This window comes from Oncorhynchus clarkii, unplaced genomic scaffold (genome assembly GCF_045791955.1).
Source record: "Oncorhynchus clarkii lewisi isolate Uvic-CL-2024 unplaced genomic scaffold, UVic_Ocla_1.0 unplaced_contig_1797_pilon_pilon, whole genome shotgun sequence".
Taxonomy (NCBI): Eukaryota; Metazoa; Chordata; class Actinopteri; order Salmoniformes; family Salmonidae; genus Oncorhynchus; species Oncorhynchus clarkii.
In genome coordinates, this window is record NW_027258202.1 from 54,673 (window position 1) to 77,766 (window position 23,094).

General features: G+C 44.9%; 1 protein-coding gene across 1 annotated transcript in view; it reads right to left on the minus strand.

The window, feature by feature from the left end:
- LOC139395956 (exocyst complex component 4-like) overlaps positions 1-23,094 on the minus strand; it is a gene marked incomplete at its 3' end in the record, with an annotated part of 84,266 nt that overhangs the window by 43,648 nt on the left and 17,524 nt on the right. Inside the window, exons 5-6 of the mRNA XM_071143269.1 lie at positions 16,595-16,841; positions 192-366 (exon numbers count right to left, since the gene is read on the minus strand). Coding sequence (XP_070999370.1) covers positions 192-366; positions 16,595-16,841 — 422 coding nt within the window. The remainder of the gene's footprint in view (positions 1-191; positions 367-16,594; positions 16,842-23,094) is intronic.

Sequence of the window (23,094 nt, forward strand, 5' to 3'; positions counted from 1 at the left end):
CCTAATCTATGCTTTCACAGTCTAAAGGTTTAACCACATGTGTGCAAATCATCTACTGCAATATCATCCGTGACTCTTTATGGATACACAGAACGGCAGATGGATCTTTGTAGATATTTTTTATTTGTGTGTGGTGCAGGGATTCGGGACTGTGATAGACTCAAAAGTTGACATTTTAAACTTGAACTGACCTGGAGCACGGTCTGGATCTTAGCAGAGACGTCGGCTAGCTCATAGAGCTTGATGCCCTCCTGGGCTCCGTTGGGGGACACCACGATCTGCTGCAGGTGGGCCAGCACCACACTGTGGGCCGCAGCCACCGCGTTGAACTTGTCAAACAGCAGCTCCAGCAGTTCCAGCAGCAGCCTGCAGAGGGCAGCAGAGATAGAGGCTGTGGTGAGGACGGCTGGTGGAACAACAGGTGAAGAAGCTGCGATACACAGCCCAAACATTGGCCCTGCTAGAATATTCAAAATGCCTCCTTCCTTCCTTCTGAAATGACTTCAAGGAAGAGAGGAAAGGAATGATACAGTTGAAGAGTATTAGAATAGGGCCCTAAGATGCAGCAGGTACTAAGGCCCAGTTTGAATTCCTTTCAAATGCATCCTTTCTTCCTTCCTAGGGTTTTACCTCAGTGTTAGAGTGATTACATTAAGGAAGGGAGAATGGTTGATATTTGAACAGCAATTCAAACTGTTCTTATCAATTCATCCCGGGTCAGTTGTATTGTGAGGCTCACACAGGTTTAGAGTTAGAACAGAGGCAAAGACAACTGATCCTGGACCACTGATGGTGGACTATCAGGAGGTCTCTCCAAGGCAGCACCACTCCTGTCAGCCTCCAGGTCTAAAAGCTCCTCTCTAATCTCATTGACTCTCATTCAATAATTGACTAGTAACAGACAAGCTAATGCACAGCAGTCAAAACCATTCTGACCTCAGCTCAATGCTAAAGCATTGATGAATTTGAATTTATATTTCTGATTGGAACCTGCTCGTTAGTAGAGTACTTCAGCTCTTCAGCCTCCACCAGTCCACACAAGGACCAATCTTTCAATGTAAAGAGGGACCATTCAATAAGTGTTCTTTTAATTGTGGTTGATAAGTGCATATATCTGTTGGAACAGGAGTGGAGCACTTCGTTGTAGTAAGGTACTACATATCAGAGGAGAAGAATTTAACAATGTAAGCATTCTCTCTAAGCATACTGTATTCTGACCTGAAATATACAACACTAGAGCCTATAGAGGACAAGTGACCAAACAGGTACTGAAGTCAAGCCGTCAGCCCACCGAGCAAGGCATTAGCTGTCAGTTTAGAGTCTCCTCAGGCCAGATTAGGCTTTGTACATGTGGCGTTAACCAACCTGCCTCAGCAACAATTAGAATTCATTAGCTTAATAAACATTCAGAAATCTAGTTGAATCGGCAGGCAAAAGGAGTCTCATCCAGGTAGTTTGGGCTGAGCGGTTGAAAAGAACAGTCTAGGTACTGGCAGAGTGCTTCCCCAGTCACACAGAGGCAGCTGGCTCTGACTACAATTAGCAGCATCTGTCAAAGTCTCTGGTTCCACTAGGACTCACACACATCTGGTGGTCTTTTGTTTTCAGGGATGTGGGGACACTTCTGACTTTATTTACTGAGGAAGGTTGGGCTAAACTCCGTGCCGGATCTGAACGGTACACATACACCAGAGGAGGTACTGTGTGGAATGAAGAGTGAGTGAATGACAGAGAGTTTGGGAGAGACACGGGGTCTTTGCCTACCTTTTTAAACTTTAGACGAATGTTACATGAAAACATTTGGGTGGGGGAAAATGAAGGAGAGAGATGGATGGAGGGTGTTTGGTTGGTAGTCCATCACTAGACTGGTAGACAGAGAGGGTGTATGTTATGAATGGTTAAGGACATACAATGTTATGAATGGTTAGGGACAGAGACAGAGAGGGTGTATGTTATGAATGGTTAGGAACAGAGACAGAGCGGGTGTATGTTATGAATGGTTAGGGACAGACAATGTTATGAACGGAGACAGACAGACATGAATGGTTAGGGACTGGAGGATGTATGTTATGAATGGTTAGGGACAGGCAGGATGTATGTTATGAATGGTTAGGGACAGACAGACAGGCAGGATGTATGTTATGAATGGTTAGGGACAGAGACAGGGAGGATGTATGTTATGAATGGTTAGGGACAGACAGACAGGACAGGGAGGATGTATGTTATGAATGGTTAGGGACAGGCAGACAGGGAGGATGTATGTTGTGAATGGTTAGGGACAGACAGACAGGGAGGATGTATGTTATGAATGGTTAGGGACAGGCAGACAGGGAGGATGTATGTTATGAATGGTTAGGGACAGAGACAGAGAGGATGTATGTTATGAATGGTTAGGGACAGAGACAGGGAGGATGTATGTTATGAATGGTTAGGGACAGGCAGACAGGGAGGATGTATGTTATGAATGGTTAGGGACAGAGACAGGGAGGATGTATGTTATGAATGGTTAGGGACAGAGACAGGGAGGATGTATGTTATGAATGGTTAGGGACAGAGACAGGGAGGATGTATGTTATGAATGGTTAGGGACAGAGACAGGGAGGATGTATGTTATGAATGGTTAGGGACAGGCAGACAGGGAGGATGTATGTTATGAATGGTTAGGGACAGGCAGACAGGCAGGATGTATGTTATGAACAGGGACAGAGACAGGGAGGATGTATGTTATGAATGGTTAGGGACAGAGACAGGGAGGATGTATGTTATGAATGGTTAGGGACAGACAGACAGGCAGGATGTATGTTATGAACGGAGACAGACAGACATGAATGGTTAGGGACTGGAGGATGTATGTTATGAATGGTTAGGGACAGGCAGGATGTATGTTATGAATGGTTAGGGACAGACAGACAGGCAGGATGTATGTTATGAATGGTTAGGGACAGAGACAGGGAGGATGTATGTTATGAATGGTTAGGGACAGACAGACAGGCAGGATGTATGTTATGAATGGTTAGGGACAGAGACAGGCAGGATGTATGTTATGAATGGTTAGGGACAGGCAGGATGTATGTTATGAATGGTTAGGGACAGGCAGGATGTATGTTATGAATGGTTAGGGACAGGCAGGATGTATGTTATGAATGGTTAGGGACAGGCAGGATGTATGTTATGAATGGTTAGGGACAGGGACAGACAGGGAGGATGTATGTATGTTATGAATGGTTAGGGACAGGCAGACAGGGAGGATGTATGTTATGAATGGTTAGGGACAGAGACAGAGAGGATGTATGTTATGAATGGTTAGGGACAGAGACAGGGAGGATGTATGTTATGAATGGTTAGGGACAGAGACAGGGAGGATGTATGTTATGAATGGTTAGGGACAGGCAGACAGGGAGGATGTATGTTATGAATGGTTAGGGACAGACAGACAGGGAGGATGTATGTTATGAATGGTTAGGGACAGCAGACAGGATGTATGTTATGAATGGTTAGGGACAGGCAGGATGTATGTTATGAATGGTTAGGGACAGACAGACAGGGAGGATGTATGTTATGAATGGTTAGGGACAGAGACAGGGAGGATGTATGTTATGAATGGTTAGGGACAGAGACAGAGAGGGTGTATGTTATGAATGGTTAGGGACAGACAGACAGGCAGGATGTATGTTATGAACGGAGACAGACAGACATGATGGTTAGGGACTGGAGGATGTATGTTATGAATGGTTAGGGACAGGCAGGATGTATGTTATGAATGGTTAGGGACAGGCAGGATGTATGTTATGAATGGTTAGGGACAGACAGACAGGCAGGATGTATGTTATGAATGGTTAGGGACAGAGACAGGGAGGATGTATGTTATGAATGGTTAGGGACAGACAGACAGGCAGGATGTATGTTATGAATGGTTAGGGACAGAGACAGGGAGGATGTATGTTATGAATGGTTAGGGACAGAGACAGGGAGGATGTATGTTATGAATGGTTAGGGACAGAGACAGGGAGGATGTATGTTATGAATGGTTAGGGACAGGCAGGATGTATGTTATGAATGGTTAGGGACAGGCAGGATGTATGTTATGAATGGTTAGGGACAGAGACAGGGAGGATGTATGTTATGAATGGTTAGGGACAGACAGACAGGGAGGATGTATGTTATGAATGGTTAGGGACAGGCAGGATGTATGTTATGAATGGTTAGGGACAGGCAGGGAGGATGTATGTTATGAATGGTTAGGGACAGGCAGGATGTATGTTATGAATGGTTAGGGACAGGCAGGATGTATGTTATGAATGGTTAGGGACAGGCAGACAGGGAGGATGTATGTTATGAATGGTTAGGGACAGAGACAGGGAGGATGTATGTTATGAATGGTTAGGACAGACAGGCAGGATGTATGTTATGAATGGTTAGGGACAGGCAGGATGTATGTTATGAATGGTTAGGGACAGGCAGGATGGATGTTATGAATGGTTAAGGACAGGCAGGATGTATGTTATGAATGGTTAGGGACAGGCAGGATGTATGTTATGAATGGTTAGGGACAGGCAGGATGTATGTTATGAATGGTTAGGGACAGGCAGGATGTATGTTATGAATGGTTAGGGACAGGCAGGATGTATGTTATGAATGGTTAGGGACAGGCAGGATGTATGTTATGAATGGTTAGGGACAGGCAGGATGTATGTTATGAATGGTTAGGGACAGGACAGGATGTATGTTATGAATGGTTAGGGACAGAGACAGGGAGGATGTATGTTATGAATGGTTAGGGACAGGCAGGATGTATGTTATGAATGGTTAGGGACAGAGACAGGGAGGATGTATGTTATGAATGGTTAGGGACAGAGACAGGGAGGATGTATGTTATGAATGGTTAGGGACAGAGACAGGGAGGATGTATGTTATGAATGGTTAGGGACAGGGAGGGTGTATGTTATGAATGGTTAGGGACAGAGACAGGGAGGATGTATGTTATGAATTGTTAGGGACAGAGACAGGGAGGATGTGTGTTATGAATGGTTAGGGACAGGCAGACAGGGAGGATGTATGATATGAATGGTTAGGGACAGGCAGGATGTATGTTATGAATGGTTAGGGACAGGAGACAGGGAGGATGTATGTTGTGAATGGTTAGGGACAGAGACAGGGAGGATGTATGTTATGAATGGTTAGGAACAGGCAGGATGGATGTTATGAATGGTTAGGGACAGGCAGGATGGATGTTATGAATGGTTAGGGACAGAGACAGGGAGGATGTATGTTATGAATGGTTAGGAACAGGCAGGATGTATGGTATGAATGGTTAGGGACAGGCAGACAGGGAGGATGTATGTTATGAATGGTTAGGGACAGACAGACAGGCAGGATGTATGTTATGAATGGTTAGGAACAGGCAGGATGTATGTTATGAATGGTTAGGGACAGGCAGGATGTATGTTATGAATGGTTAGGGACAGGCAGGATATATGTTATGAATGGTTAGGGACAGACAGACAGGCAGGATGTATGTTATGAATGGTTAGGGACAGGACAGAACAGACAGGCAGACAGGGAGGATGTATGTTATGAATGGTTAGGGACAGACAGACAGGGAGGATAGGGACAGAGACAGGGAGGATGTATGTTATGAATGGTTAGGGACAGGCAGACAGGCAGGATGTATGTTATGAATGGTTAGGGACAGACAGACAGGCAGGATGTATGTTATGAATGGTTAGGGACAGACAGACAGGCAGGATGTATGTTATGAATGGTTAGGGACAGAGAGAGAGGGTGTATGTTATGAATGGTTAGGGACAGAGACAGGGAGGATGTATGTTATGAATGGTTAGGGACAGAGACAGGGAGGATGTATGTTATGAATGGTTAGGGACAGAGACAGGGAGGATGTATGTTATGAATGGTTAGGGACAGAGACAGGGAGGATGTATGTTATGAATGGTTAGGGACAGGGAGGGTGTATGTTATGAATGGTTAGGGACAGGCAGGATGTATGTTATGAATGGTTAGGGACAGGAACAAATCACAATGAGACATACCTCAGTGAGCATGAGGGGTCCATCTTATGTGGTGAAGAGATACAATGGGATCTCTCTTCCACACACACACACACACACACTTGCTCACACACACACACAGCCCCCCCACCAGGTTCTGACCTTTCACCTGTTCTCTTCCCTCATCCCTCATTCGATGTGATGAATCTCTGGTTTTCCAGAGCAGAGAAGGAGAGAGAGAGCCCCATTCCCCTCGTTATCTCACACAGCAGGCCATTCTAATAGATCTCCTCATTTCCCAGAAGGATGGAAGACACGGACACCCAGGTGATGGACGACAGAAAGAGGGGCTCCGGAGCGAGGAGGGATCACGCACTGCGGTCAAGCGCTCATTCAGGGTGTGTGTGTGTATGTGTTTAAGTGTGAATTAGTCTGTGTGTTAATACATATGTGTGTGTTGAGTGAAAGAGAATGTGTGTGTGTATGTGTGTGTTGAGTGAAAGAGAATATGTGTGTGTGTGTGTGTGTGTGTGTGTGTGTGTGTGTTTAGCATGCAGTGTCAGGTGGGCTAGGTGGGACCCTAACTCACCCAGGAGAATGTTATTTATTGTCGCCTGTAGTGTCTTCACAGGAACCATCACGCTAAGTGACTGTGCCAGGTCATCACCCCGACACACACACACACACAACTGGCCATATGAAATAAACTGGCTATATGATCAGCCATAGTCCATAACATGGCTAGTTGCATCATCAGACATACTGTATGTACCAGGGTAGCAACATTCCCAGGCTTCTAACCCGGATTTCTAGAAAACCTGGGAATTTGGGGAAAGTTGTCAGAACATTGCAAGTCTAACCAGGATAAAAACCAACAGATCTTCAATATGACAATTCAATATGTCTGTGACACCATCTGAGTAGCGATCACCATGTCAACCAAATTCCTCTATTAGATTAGAAGAGACAAAGCACAGGACATCTGTATTCTGTGTTTAAATCAAAGGACTGCACACTGAGGATGTTTTACAGGAACCAGTCAGAGACGCTGTGTAATACGCTGGGCATTATCTACTGAACAGCACCATCTATGTGTTGCTCATTACGCAAGAAAGAACACCTTGCTACACGACTTATATAGAGGTTTCCATAGCAACGGGCCTCGGCTTGAACTTGCGTGTGTGCGTGTACAAACACACGTACATACACACAGTAAAGTAAAACGGATATGGAGAAGGTGGGGTTGAAAACAAGCTGCACTGCATTGTCCTATACTGGTGTCAGATGAGATTCAGCACACGGTGGGAGCCAAGGCCTGACCCAACATCTGACAGAATAACAACACTTAGTCTATCTTTTAAATGCTACAACATCAATGGACTGTGTGTGTGTGTGTGTGTGTGTGTATCTTGGCATGTTTGTTTAAAGCAGCAGTGTGTCTGTTTCTTCATGGTCTGGCAGGTGTTGTCCCAAATGTCCTGCCACTACTGTGTTTAACACCTGATTGGCTGTCTGACTAGACGTCTGACTATCACTGGTGTTGCATAGCATCCCGAAAAGTTGTCCCCTCCTTTTTGCCCTTGTTCACTCCCCTTAGTTTCCTCCATATTGACTAACTGGGTAGGTGTTAAAACTCTACCTAGTTTCCTCCATAATGACTAACAGGGTAGGTGTTAAAACTCTACCTAGTTTCCTCCATATTGACTAACTGGGTAGGTGTTAATTAAAACTCTACCTAGTTTCCTCCATAATGACTAACAGGGTAGGTGTTAAAACTCTACCTAGTTTCCTCCATATTGACTAACTAGGTAGGTGTTAAAACTCTACCTAGTTTCCTCCATATTGACTAACTGGGTAGGTGTTAAAACTCTACCTAGTTTCCTCCATATTGACTAACAGGGTAGGTGTTAGTTAAAACTCTACCTAGTTGCCTCCATATTGACTAACTGGGTAGGTGTTAAAACTCTACCTAGTTTCCTCCATATTGACTAACTGGGTAGGTGTTAAAACTACCTAGTTGCCTCCATATTGACTAACTGGGTAGGTGTTAGTTAAAACTCTACCTAGTTTCCTCCATATTGACTAACTGGGTAGGTATTAAAACTCTACCTAGTTGCCTCCATATTGACTAACAGGGTAGGTGTTAAAACTCTACCTAGTTTCCTCCATATTGACTAACTGGGTAGGTGTTAAAACTCTACCTAGTTTCCTCCATATTGACTAACTGGGTAGGTGTTAGTTAAAACTACCTAGTTGCCTCCATATTGACTAACTGGGTAGGTGTTAAAACTCTACCTAGTTTCCTCCATATTGACTAACAGGGTAGGTGTTAGTTAAAACTCTACCTAGTTTCCCCCATAATGACTAACAGGGTAGGTGTTAAAACTCTACCTAGTTTCCTCCATATTGACTAACTGGGTAGGTGTTAAAACTCTACCTAGTTTCCTCCATAATGACTAACAGGGTAGGTGTTAAAACTCTACCTAGTTTCCTCCATATTGACTAACTGGGTAGGTGTTAATTAAAACTCTACCTAGTTTCCTCCATAATGACTAACAGGGTAGGTGTTAAAACTCTACCTAGTTTCCTCCATATTGACTAACTAGGTAGGTGTTAAAACTCTACCTAGTTTCCTCCATATTGACTAACAGGGTAGGTGTTAGTTAAAACTCTACCTAGTTGCCTCCATATTGACTAACTGGGTAGGTGTTAGTTAAAACTCTACCTAGTTGCCTCCATATTGACTAACTGGGTAGGTGTTAAAACTCTACCTAGTTTCCTCCATATTGACTAACTGGGTAGGTGTTAATTAAAACTCTACCTAGTTTCCTCCATAATGACTAACAGGGTAGGTGTTAAAACTCTACCTAGTTTCCTCCATATTGACTAACTGGGTAGGTGTTAGTTACAACTACCTAGTTGCCTCCATATTGACTAACTGGGTAGGTGTTAGTTAAAACTCTACCTAGTTTCCTCCATATTGACTAACTGGGTAGGTATTAAAACTCTACCTAGTTGCCTACATATTGACTAACAGGGTAGGTGTTAAAACTCTACCTAGTTTCCTCCATATTGACTAACTGGGTAGGTGTTAAAACTCTACCTAGTTTCCTCCATATTGACTAACTGGGTAGGTGTTAGTTAAAACTACCTAGTTGCCTCCATATTGACTAACTGGGTAGGTGTTAAAACTCTACCTAGTTTCCTCCATATTGACTAACAGGGTAGGTGTTAGTTAAAACTCTACCTAGTTGCCTCCATATTGACTAACTGGGTAGGTGTTAAAACTCTACCTAGTTTCCTCCATATTGACTAACTGGGTAGGTGTTAAAACTCTACCTAGTTTCCTCCATAATGACTAACAGGGTAGCTGTTAAAACTCTACCTAGTTTCCCCCATAATGACTAACAGGGTAGGTGTTAAAACTCTAACTAGTTTCCTCCATATTGACTAACTGGGTAGGTGTTAAAACTCTACCTAGTTTCCTCCATAATGACTAACAGGGTAGGTGTTAAAACTCTACCTAGTTTCCTCCATATTGACTAACTGGGTAGGTGTTAATTAAAACTCTACCTAGTTTCCTCCATAATGACTAACAGGGTAGGTGTTAAAACTCTACCTAGTTTCCTCCATATTGACTAACTAGGTAGGTGTTAAAACTCTACCTAGTTTCCTCCATATTGACAAACTGGGTAGGTGTTAAAACTCTACCTAGTTGCCTCCATATTGACTAACTGGGTAGGTGTTAAAACTCTACCTAGTTTCCTCCATATTGACTAACTGGGTAGGTGTTAATTAAAACTCTACCTAGTTTCCTCCATAATGACTAACAGGGTAGGTGTTAAAACTCTACCTACTTTCCTCCATAATGACTAACAGGGTAGGTGTTAGTTAAAACTCTACCTAGTTTCCTCCATATTGACTAACTGGGTAGGTGTTAGTTAAAACTACCTAGTTGCCTACATATTGACTAACTGGGTAGGTATTAAAACTCTACCTAGTTGCCTCCATATTGACTAACAGGGTAGGTGATAAAACTACCTAGTTGCCTCCATATTGACTAACTGGGTAGGTGTTAGTTAAAACTCTACCTAGTTTCCTCCATATTGACTAACTGGGTAGGTGTTAGTTAAAACTCTACCTAGTTGCCTCCATATTGACTAACTGGGTAGGTGTTAGTTAAAACACTACCTAGTTTCCTCCATATTGACTAACTGGGTAGGTGTTAGTTAAAACTACCTAGTTGCCTCCATATTGACTAACTGGGTAGGTGTTAGTTAAAACTCTACCTAGTTTCCTCCATATTGACTAACTGGGTAGGTGTTAGTTAAAACTCTACCTAGTTGCCTCCATATTGACTAACTGGGTAGGTGTTAAAACTATACCTAGTTGCCTCCATATTGACTAACTGGGTAGGTGTTAGTTAAAACTCTACATAGTTTCCTCCATATTGACTAACTGGGTAGGTGTTAAAACTCTACCTAGTTTCCTCCATAATGACTAACTGGGTAGGTGTTAATTAAAACTCTACCTAGTTTCCTCCATAATGACTAACAGGGTAGGTGTTAAAACTCTACCTAGTTTCCTCCATATTGACTAACTGGGTAGGTGTTAGTTAAAACGACCTAGTTGCCTCCATATTGACTAACTGGGTAGGTGTTAGTTAAAACTCTACCTAGTTTCCTCCATATTGACTAACTGGGTAGGTATTAAAACTCTACCTAGTTGCCTCCATATTGACTAACAGGGTAGGTGTTAAAACTCTACCTAGTTTCCTCCATATTGACTAACTGGGTAGGTATTAAAACTCTACCTAGTTGCCTCCATATTGACTAACAGGGTAGGTGATAAAACTACCTAGTTGCCTCCATATTGACTAACTGGGTAGGTGTTATTTAAAACTCTACCTAGTTTCCTCCATATTGACTAACTGGGTAGGTGTTAGTTAAAACTACCTAGTTGCCTCCATATTGACTAACTGGGTAGGTATTAAAACTCTACCTAGTTGCCTCCATATTGACTAACAGGGTAGGTGTTAAAACTCTACCTAGTTTCCTCCATATTGACTAACTGGGTAGGTGTTAAAACTCTACCTAGTTTCCTCCATATTGACTAACTGGGTAGGTGTTAGTTAAAACTACATAGTTTCCTCCATATTGACTAACTGGGTAGGTGTTAATTAAAACTCTACCTAGTTTCCTCCATAATGACTAACAGGGTAGGTGTTAACACTCTACCTAGTTTCCTCCATATTGACTAACAGGGTAGGTGTTAAAACTCTACCTAGTTTCCTCCATATTGACTAACTGGGTAGGTCTTAGTTAAAACTACCTAGTTGCCTCCATATTGACTAACTGGGTAGGTATTAAAACTCTACCTAGTTTCCTCCATATTGACTAACTGGGTAGGTGTTAAAACTCTACCTAGTTTCCTCCATATTGACTAACTGGGTAGGTGTTAAAACTCTACCTAGTTTCCTCCATATTGACTAACTGGGTAGGTGTTAGTTAAAACTCTACCTAGTTTCCTCCATAATGACTAACAGGGTAGGTGTTAAAACTCTACCTAGTTTCCTCCATATTGACTAACTGGGTAGGTGTTAGTTAAAACTACCTAGTTTCCTCCATATTGACTAACTGGGTAGGTATTAAAACTCTACCTAGTTGCCTCCATATTGACTAACAGGGTAGGTGTTAAAACTCTACCTAGTTTCCTCCATAATGACTAACAGGGTAGGTGTTAAAACTCTACCTAGTTTCCTCCATATTGACTAACAGGGTAGGTGTTAAAACTCTACCTAGTTTCCTCCATATTGACTAACTGGGTAGGTCTTAGTTAAAACTACCTAGTTGCCTCCATATTGACTAACTGGGTAGGTATTAAAACTCTACCTAGTTTCCTCCATATTGACTAACTGGGTAGGTGTTAAAACTCTACCTAGTTTCCTCCATATTGACTAACTGGGTAGGTGTTAGTTAAAACTACATAGTTTCCTCCATATTGACTAACTGGGTAGGTGTTAGTTAAAACTCTACCTAGTTTCCTCCATAATGACTAACAGGGTAGGTGTTAGTTAAAACTCTACCTAGTTTCCTCCATATTGACTAACTGGGTAGGTGTTAGTTAAAACTACCTAGTTGCCTCCATATTGACTAACTGGGTAGGTATTAAAACTCTACCTAGTTGCCTCCATATTGACTAACAGGGTAGGTGTTAAAACTCTACCTAGTTTCCTCCATATTGACTAACTGGGTAGGTGTTAAAACTCTACCTAGTTGCCTCCATATTGACTAACTGGGTAGGTGTTAGTTAAAACTCTACCTAGTTTCCTCCATAATGACTAACAGGGTAGGTGTTAAAACTCTACCTAGTTTCCTCCATATTGACTAACTGGGTAGGTGTTAGTTAAAACTACCTAGTTTCCTCCATATTGACTAACTGGGTAGGTGTTAAAACTCTACCTAGTTTCCTCCATAATGACTAACTGGGTAGGTGTTAGTTAAAACTCTACCTAGTTTCCTCCATAATGACTAACAGGGTAGGTGTTAAAACTCTACCTAGTTTCCTCCATATTGACTAACTGGGTAGGTGTTAGTTAAAACTCTACCTAGTTGCCTCCATATTGACTAACAGGGTAGGTGATAAAACTACCTAGTTGCCTCCATATTGACTAACTGGGTAGGTGTTAGTTAAAACTCTATCTAGTTTCCTCCATATTGACTAACTGGGTAGGTGTTAGTTAAAACTCTACCTAGTTTCCTCCATATTGACTAACTGGGTAGGTATTAAAACTCTACCTAGTTGCCTCCATATTGACTAACAGGGTAGGTGATAAAACTACCTAGTTGCCTCCATATTGACTAACTGGGTAGGTGTTAGTTAAAACTACCTAGTTTCCTCCATATTGACTAACTGGGTAGGTGTTAGTTAGAACTACCTAGTTGCCTCCATATTGACTAACTGGGTAGGTATTAAAACTCTACCTAGTTGCCTCCATATTGACTAACAGGGTAGGTGATAAAACTACCTAGTTGCCTCCATATTGACTAACTGGGTAGGTGGTAAAACTCTACCTAGTTTCCTCCATATTGCCTTCACTTATTCATTCGTGTCAGATCTGTGAAGGGGAGTCTGAAACTAGGAAAGAGGAGAGGGAGATAACCTTTCTGGAATGAAATGCAGCCAAGGCCTCAGCACTAACCTAAACCCAGTAGCCACAATGGTGAACCAACAACCACCTCTTGAAACGTGGACAACGGCTAGGTTTAGAGGGCACAAGATACACAGATACTGTGAAAACAGACGGAGAGACAACGGGAGAAACGGAGGCCAAGAAAAACAAGTGTTCATCTCAGCTGAAGGTAAGTGCTTTCTTAAGTGCCGTCATTATATCTCTTCTCTTCCAGTATCTTTTGCTTTCCTGTTTTTTTTTTTCTGCGGAGTGAATGAATGCTGAGGGAAAAAGCAGAGGCTGGGTCTTGGCTTTCTGGATTACTCCATTACCTTAAATGAGGGAGTTATGGAGAACAGAGGAGGCTGAGGAGATGGAGAACAGAGGAGGCTGAGGAGATGGAGAACAGAGGAGGCTGAGGAGAGGGAGAACAGAGGAGGCTGAGGAGAGGGAGAACAGAGGAGGCTGAGGAGAGGGAGAACAGAGGAGGCTGAGGAGAGGGAGAACAGAGGAGGCTGAGGAGATGGAGAACAGAGGAGGCTGAGGAGAGGGAGAACAGAGGAGGCTGAGGAGAGGGAGAACAGAGGAGGCTGAGGAGAGGGAGAACAGAGGAGGCTGAGGAGAGGGAGAACAGAGGAGGCTGAGGAGAGGGAGAACAGAGGAGGCTGAGGAGATGGAGAACAGAGGAGGCTGAGGAGATGGAGAACAGAGGAGGCTGAGGAGATGGAGAACAGAGGAGACTGGGGAGATGGAGAACAGAGGAGGCTGAGGAGAGGGAGAACAGAGGAGGCGGAGGAGATGGAGAACAGAGGAGGCTGAGGAGATGGAGAACAGAGGAGACTGGGGAGATGGAGAACAGAGGAGGCTGAGGAGATGGAGAACAGAGGAGGCTGAGGAGATGGAGAACAGAGGAGGCTGAGGAGATGGAGAACAGAGGAGACTGGGGAGATGGAGAACAGAGGAGGCTGAGGAGAGGGTGTGCTTAACTGTTTGCTTTATTAGGGTTTCCACAATGAGATACAGAGAGAGAGGGAGGTGAGGATAGAGACTAATCAAAAATAATTTTCTAGCAGTTCACTCACTCCCAAAACACCCTTGTCGTACTTACTCTGTCTAAAGCTAAAGAGCTTGGATAGAAAAGCCCGGGATTTAATTGAAACTTGTCTCTTCTTGCTTGATGGTTTGTTTGCTTATTAGTGATGGAGACACAGACACATACAGTACCTCTCCTCCACTGTTCCTACCTCACCTCAGACCCATACAGTACCTCTCCTCACACATACAGTACCTCTCCTCACACATACAGTACCTCTCCTCCCCTGTTCCTACCTCACCTCAGACCCATACAGTACCTCTCCTCCACTGTTCCTACCTCACCTCAGACACATACAGTACCTCTCCTCACACATACAGTACCTCTCCTCCCCTGTTCCTACCTCTCCTCACACATACAGTACCTCTCCTCACACATACAGTACCTCTCCTCAGACACATACAGTAGCTCTCCTCACACATACAGTACCTCTCCTCAGACACATACAGTACCTCTCCTCAGACACATACAGTACCTCACCTCACACATACAGTACCTCTCCTCACACATACAGTACCTCTCCTCACACATACAGTACCTCTCCTCACACATACAGTACCTCTCCTCCCCTGTTCCTACCTCACCTCAGACCCATACAGTACCTCTCCTCACACATACAGTACCTCTCCTCACACATACAGTACCTCTCCTCCCCTGTTCCTACCTCACCTCAGACCCATACAGTACCTCACCTCAGACACATACAGTATCTTTCCTCCCCTGTTCCTACCTCACCTCAGACCCATACAGTACCTCTCCTCAGACCCATACAGTACCTCTCCTCAGACCCATATGGTACCTCTCCTCAGACCCATACAGTACCTCTCCTCGGACACATACAGTACCTTTCCTCCACTGTTCCTACCTCTCCTCAGACCCATACAGTACCTCTCCTCACACATACAGTACCTCTCCTCACACATACAGTACCTCTCCTCCCCTTTTCCTACCTCACCTCAGACCCATACAGTACCTCTCCTCACACATACAGTACCTCTCCTCACACATACAGTACCTCTCCTCCCCTGTTCCTACCTCACCTCAGACCCATACAGTACCTCTCCTCGGACACATACAGTACCTTTCCTCCACTGTTCCTACCTCTCCTCAGACACATACAGTACCTCTCCTCAGACCCATACGGTACCTCTCCTCAGACCCATACAGTAGCTCTCCTCAGACACATACAGTACCTCTCCTCACACATACAGTACCTCTCCTCAGACACATACAGTACCTCTCCTCAGACACATACAGTACCTCTCCTCAGACACATACAGTACCTCTCCTCAGACACATACAGTACCTCTCCTCAGACACATACAGTACCTCTCCTCAGACACATACAGTACCTCTCCTCAGACACATACAGTACCTCTCCTCAGACACATACAGTACCTCACCTCACACATACAGTACCTCACCTCACACATACAGTACCTCACCTCACACATACAGTACCTCACCTCAGACACATACAGTACCTCTCCTCACACACATACAGTACCTCTCCTCAGACACATACAGTACCTCTCCTCAGACACATACAGTACCTCTCCTCACACATACAGTACCTCACCTCACACATACAGTACCTCTCCTCAGACACATACAGTACCTCACCTCACACATACAGTACCTCACCTCACACATACAGTACCTCACCTCACACATACAGTACCTCACCTCACACATACAGTACCTCTCCTCAGACACATACAGTACCTCTCCTCACACATACAGTACCTCTCCTCAGACACATACAGTACCTTTCCTCAGACACATACAGTAGCTCTCCTCAGACACATACAGTACCTCTCCTCCACTGTTCCTACCTCACCTTAGCCAGTGAGTTGGACAAAACTATACACCCAAAGGCCCTGTTTGAAAACCCACAATGCATCCTTCCCTCCTTGAAGAAATCACAAATTCCACATGATTGGATAGGTAAAAATCGAGGGTTTCACTTCATAGCTCTCACCTATCCAGTCATGTGAGATTAGTGGTCACTTCAAGGAAGGAAAGGCTGCTGGTCTGCTATCCCACCCTCCAACCCTACCTCCATCTCTCCCTACCTGCATCTTTACCTGCATCCTGCCTTCCCTCCCCCTCCACCCCTACCTGCATCTTTACCTGCATCCTGCCTTCCCTCCTCCTCCACCTGCATCTTTACCTGCATCCTGCCTTCCCTCCTCCTCCACCCCTACCTGCATCTTTACCTGCATCCTGCCTTCCCTCCTCCTCCACCCCTACCTGCATCTTTACCTGCACCCCTCCATCCCACCTTCCCTCCCACCTTCCAGTCTTCCCTCCACCCCTCCCTACCTGGGCTGGCTCTCTGTGGCTAGGTTCTCTCCTCTCTGGTAGGCGTGATCAGCTATCTGGGTAGTGGATCTCTTCAGTATCTGCTTCAGCTCAGGCTCCAGGCGCTCCATGATGGCCTTGACAGCCTCAGGAATCTTCTTGAGCTTGGCCAGGCCTTTGATGAGGACGCCCATGAACTCTTGGGTGTTCTCCTCCGGGTGCACGTCAGGGTCCTCGCGGGCCTCGTGGTGCGCCTGCAGCTCACGCACTGAAAGAGGGAGTGACGCAGAATGAGAGAAGTGAGAGAGATAGAGAGATAGAGAGATAGAGAGATAGAGAGATAGAGAGATAGAGAGATAGAGAGATAGAGAGATAGATAGATAGATAGATAGATAGATAGATAGATAGATAGATAGAAAACATGGGAAGTGACAGAGGGAGAGAGAGATACACAAACACACCCCACAGAGCCCCAGGACAGCAGCACAATTAGACCCAACCAAATCATGAGAAAACAAAAAGATAATTACTTGACACATTGGAAAGAATTAACAAAAAAACAGAGCAAACTATAATGCTATTTGGTCCTACACAGAGAGTACACAGTGGCAGAATACTTGACCACTGTCACTGACCCAAACTTAAGGAAAGCTTTAACTATGTACAGACTCAGTGAGCATAGCCTTGCTATTGAGAAAGGCCGCCGTAGGCAGACATGGCTCTCAAGAGAAGACAGGCTATGTGCTCACTGCCCACAAAATGAGGTGGAAACTGAGCCACACTTCCTAACATCCTGCCCAATGTATGACCATATTAGAGAGACATATTTCCCTCAGATTACACAGATCCACAAAGAATTCGAATACAAATCCATTTTTGATAAACTCCCATATCTACTGGGTGAAATTCCACAGTGTGCCATCACAGCAGCAAGATTTGTGACCTGTTGCCACATTTCAGGCTTCAAACATAAAGATATAAAACTGTATTTTTGTGTGAAGAATCAACAACAAGTGGGACACAATCATGAAGTGGAACGACATTTATTGGATATTTCAAACTTTTTGAACAAATCAAAAACTGAAAAATTGGGCGTGCAAAATTATTCAGCCCCTTTACTTTCAGTGCAGCAAACTCTCTCCAGAAGTTCAGTGAGGATCTCTGAATGATCCAATGTTGACCTAAATGACTAATGATGATAAATACAATCCACCTGTGTGTAATCAAGTCTCCGTATAAATGCACCTGCACTGTGATAGTCTCAGAGGTCCGTTAAAAGCGCAGAGAGCATCATGAAGAACAAGGAACACACCAGGCAGGTCCGAGATACTGTTGTGAAGAAGTTTAAAGCCGGATTTGGATACAAAAAGATTTCCCAAGCTTTAAACATCCCAAGGAGCACTGTGCAAGCGATAATATTGAAATGGAAGGAGTATCAGACCACTGCAAATCTACCAAGACCTGGCCGTCCCTCTAAACTTTCAGCTCATACAAGGAGAAGACTGATCAGAGATGCAGCCAAGAGGCCCATGATCACTCTGGATGAACTGCAGAGATCTACAGCTGAGGTGGGAGACTCTGTCCATAGGACAACAATCAGTCGTATATTGCACAAATCTGGCCTTTATGGAAGAGTGGCAAGAAGAAAGCCATTTCTTAAAGATATCCATAAAAAGTGTCGTTTAAAGTTTGCCACAAGCCACCTGGGAGATGAAAACCAAAATTGAACCTTTTGGCAACAATGCAAAACGTTATGTTTGGCGTAAAAGCAACACAGCTGAACACACCATCCCCACTGTCAAACATGGTGGTGGCAGCATCATGGTTTGGGCCTGCTTTTCTTCAGCAGGGACAGGGAAGATGGTTAAAATTGATGGGAAGATGGATGGAGCCAAATACAGGACCATTCTGGAAGAAAACCTGATGGAGTCTGCAAAAGACCTGAGACTGGGACAGAGATTTGTCTTCCAACAAGACAATGATCCAAAACATAAAGCAAAATCTACAATGGAATGGTTCAATAATAAACATATCCAGGTGTTAGAATGGCCAAGTCAAAGTCCAGACCTGAATCCAATCGAGAATCTGTGGAAAGAACTGAAAACTGCTGTTCACAAATGCTCTCCATCCAACCTCACTGAGCTCGAGCTGTTTTGCAAGGAGGAATGGGAAAAAATGTTAGTCTCTCGATGTGCAAAACTGATAGAGACATACCCCAAGCGACTTACAGCTGTAATCGCAGCAAAAGGTGGCGCTACAAAGTATTAACTTAAGGGGGCTGAATAATTTTTCAGTTTTTGATTTGTTAAAAAAGTTTGAAATATCCAATAAATGTTCGTTCCACTTCATGATTGTGTCCCACTTGTTGTTGATTCTTCACAAAAAAAATACAGTTTTATATCTTTATGTTTGAAGCCTGAAATGTGGCAAAAGGTCGCAAAGTTCAAGGGGGCCGAATACTTTCGCAAGGCACTGTATATATATATAATATGACATTTGTAATGTCTTCATTGTTTTGAAACTTCTGTATGTGTAATGTTTACTGTTAATTTGTATTGTTTATATCACTTTTGTATATTATCTACCTCACTTGCTTTGGCAATGTTAACACACGTTTCCCATGCCAATAAAGCCCCTTGAATTGAATTGATACTAGAGCTTCAGGATGTGGTACTATTTGACATACTCATTGAACTTTCTAGAGACACATGAAAGAATTAGTTGTTATAGTTGTAACCATCATCATCCATCTTCATAAACATCATCCTAGTCCTACTGTCATCTCTTTCCTCTCAATGCTATACAGTATTATCATCACCATAACAACCCCGTGCATCTCACCACTCACCACTAGGCGAGCACCTCTTCCTCATCATCACAAACTTGTGAGTGTTTGGATCAAATGAAAACATCCCCACAACACCTCTTCACCTTTACCTCCCTGATCAGCACCCCCCCCCCTCTCTGCGTTAGCTTGCTAAATTGAGAGTAACAGCAGGGCTACGTTCTAATTCCAGTCTGATGATACAGCCTCCGTTTCCCCTTCAAAGCGTTGGAAGCGGGGTACGTTAAGAGAGTTAATGTTTATGTGACGTTAATAGACTTTATTTCTCCTGCCAGCGACTGTAGTTTTTTCACGTTTTAATCACTACAATTACCAGCTACTAAATGATGTGCGCTGAGGCCATTAGACGAAGCAGCGTTGTCGACAAAAGCTGGAGAGTTATGCTTTCGTCATCGCGGCACATGGCACTTAGCACGCGGCGGCGGCTAATTGCTTGCGTTTTGCCGTAATAATGTGAGAGGGAAGTGCAGTTAGCGCAGGGGAATGACTTAGGCCCTGGGTGTGAATTAAGAGGCTTCTCTCTCTCTCTACCTGAGTTAGTCAACTGACTCCATCAACAAACAGCAGCAATTATAGGGGAGAGATTCATCAGTGGGATGGTAGGCTCAGAGGAGGAGACAGGGGGTTGGTAGAGGGAAGATTGGCAGAAGGACAGGGGTAAGGGGAGGGGTTAGGGGTTTCTAAGGCTGGCATTGCGACTGTATTGGAGGTGTGGCTGGCAAAAAGATAGAGGTTAGTGGGGCGAAGAAGAGTGGGGGTCTGGTAATTGCATAGGGACAGAGGTTAGTGGGGAGAGGAAGAGTGGGGGTCTGGTAATGGTATAGGGACAGAGGTTAGTGGGGAGAGGAAGAGTGGGGGTCTGGTAATGGCATAGGGACAGAGGTTAGTGGGGAGAGGAAGAGTGGGGGTCTGGTAATGGCATAGGGACAGAGGTTAGTGGGGAGAGGAAGAGTGGGGGTCTGGTAATGGCATAGGGACAGAGGTTAGTGGGGAGAGGAAGAGTGGGGGTCTGGTAATGGCATAGGGACAGAGGTTAGTGGGGAGAGGAAGAGTGGGGGTCTGGTAATGGCATAGGGACGGAGGTTAGTGGGGCAAAGAAGAGTGGGGGTCTGGTAATGGCATAGGGACAGAGGTTAGTGGGGAGAGGAAGAGTGGGGGTCTGGTAATGGCATAGGGACAGAGGTTAGTGGGGCGAGGAAGAGTGGGGGTCTGGTAATGCCGTAGGGACAGAGGTTAGTGGGGCGAAGAAGAGTGGGGGTCTGGTAATGGCATAGGCTAGTGGGGCAAAGAAGAGTGGGGGTCTGGTAATGGCATAGGGACAGAGGTTAGTGGGGAGAGGAAGAGTGGGGGTCTGGTAATGGCATAGGGACAGAGGTTAGTGGGGAGAGGAAGAGTGGGGGTCTGGTAATGGCATAGGGACAGAGGTTAATGGGGAGAGGAAGAGTGGGGGTCTGGTAATGGCATAGGGACAGAGGTTAGTGGGGAGAGGAAGAGTGGGGGTCTGGTAATGGCATAGGGACAGAGGTTAGTGGGGAGAGGAAGAGTGGGGGTCTGGTAATGGCATAGGGACAGAGGTTAGTGGGGCAAAGGGTGGGGGTCTGGTAATGGCATAGGGACAGAGGTTAGTGGGGAGAGGAAGAGTGGGGGTCTGGTAATGGCATAGGGACAGAGGTTAGTGGGGAGAGGAAGAGTGGGGGTCTGGTAATGGCATAGGGACAGAGGTTAGTGGGGAGAGGAAGGGTGGGGGTCTGGTAATGGCATAGGGACAGAGGTTAGTGGGGAGAGGAAGGGTGGGGGTCTGGTAATGGCATAGGGACAGAGGTACGGCGGAGGGGCTATGGAGCTGTAACAGTACACCTGCAGCTAGCAGTAGGGTGGCTAGCTGACCAGGTACCGGGGCACACCTGACCTGACAGGGAAGGAGGGTTTAGGCTTGCATTCAAACAAACGTGTTTGGATGGGTTGAGTGGATGGGTGGGTAGGGCCTGGGAGAAAGTTGCAGAGAGAGAGAGAGATTACCAAGATCTCAAGAAAAAATAACTAGACCAGAAAGAAGCTTTTCTTTTTATTTGACCTTTATTTAACTAGGCAAGTCAGTTAACAACAAATTATTATTTACAATGACGGCCCAGGAACAGTGGGTTAACTGCCTTGTTCAGAGGAACAGTGGGTTAACTGCCTTGTTCAGAGGAACAGTGGGTTAACTGCCTTGTTCAGAGGATCAGTGGGTTAACTGCCTTGTTCAGAGGAACAGTGGGTTAACTGCCTTGTTCAGAGGAACAGTGGGTTAACTGCCTTGTTCAGAGGAACAGTGGGTTAACTGCCTTGTTCAGAGGAACAGTGGGTTAACTGCCTTGTTCAGAGGAACAGTGGGTTAACTGCCTTGTTCAGAGGATCAGTGGGTTAACTGCCTTGTTCAGAGGAACAGTGGGTTAACTGCCTTGTTCAGAGGAACAGTGGGTTAACTGCCTTGTTCAGAGGAACAGTGGGTTAACTGCCTTGTTCAGAGGAACAGTGGGTTAACTGCCTTGTTCAGGGGAACAGTGGGTTAACTGCCTTGTTCAGGGGAACAGTGGGTTAACTGCCTTGTTCAGAGGAACAGTGGGTTAACTGCCTTGTTCAGAGGAACAGTGGGTTAACTGCCTTGTTCAGAGGAACAGTGGGTTAACTGCCTTGTTCAGGGGAAGAGTGGGTTAACTGCCTTGTTCAGAGGAACAGTGGGTTAACTGCCTTGTTCAGAGGAACAGTGGGTTAACTGCCTTGTTCAGAGGAACAGTGGGTTAACTGCCTTGTTCAGAGGAACAGTGGGTTAACTGCCTTGTTCAGAGGAACAGTGGGTTAACTGCCTTGTTCAGGGGAAGAGTGGGTTAACTGCCTTGTTCAGAGGAACAGTGGGTTAACTGCCTTGTTCAGAGGAACAGTGGGTTAACTGCCTTGTTCAGAGGAACAGTGGGTTAACTGCCTTGTTCAGAGGAACAATGGGTTAACTGCCTTGTTCAGAGGAACAGTGGGTTAACTGCCTTGTTCAGAGGAACAGTGGGTTAACTGCCTTGTTCAGAGGAACAGTGGGTTAACTGCCTTGTTCAGAGGAACAGTGGGTTAACTGCCTTGTTCAGAGGAACAGTGGGTTAACTGCCTTGTTCAGAGGAACAGTGGGTTAACTGCCTTGTTCAGGGGAAGAGTGGGTTAACTGCCTTGTTCAGAGGAACAGTGGGTTAACTGCCTTGTTCAGAGGAACAGTGGGTTAACTGCCTTGTTCAGAGGAACAGTGGGTTAACTGCCTTGTTCAGAGGAACAGTGGGTTAACTGCCTTGTTCAGAGGAACAGCGGGTTAACTGCCTTGTTCAGAGGAACAGCGGGTTAACTGCCTTGTTCAGAGGAACAGTGGGTTAACTGCCTTGTTCAGGGGAAGAGTGGGTTAACTGCCTTGTTCAGAGGAACAGTGGGTTAACTGCCTTGTTCAGAGGAACAGTGGGTTAACTGCCTTGTTCAGAGGAACAGTGGGTTAACTGCCTTGTTCAGAGGAACAGTGGGTTAACTGCCTTGTTCAGAGGAACAGCGGGTTAACTGCCTTGTTCAGAGGAACAGCGGGTTAACTGCCTTGTTCAGAGGAACAGTGGGTTAACTGCCTTGTTCAGGGGAACAGTGGGTTAACTGCCTTGTTCAGAAGAACAGT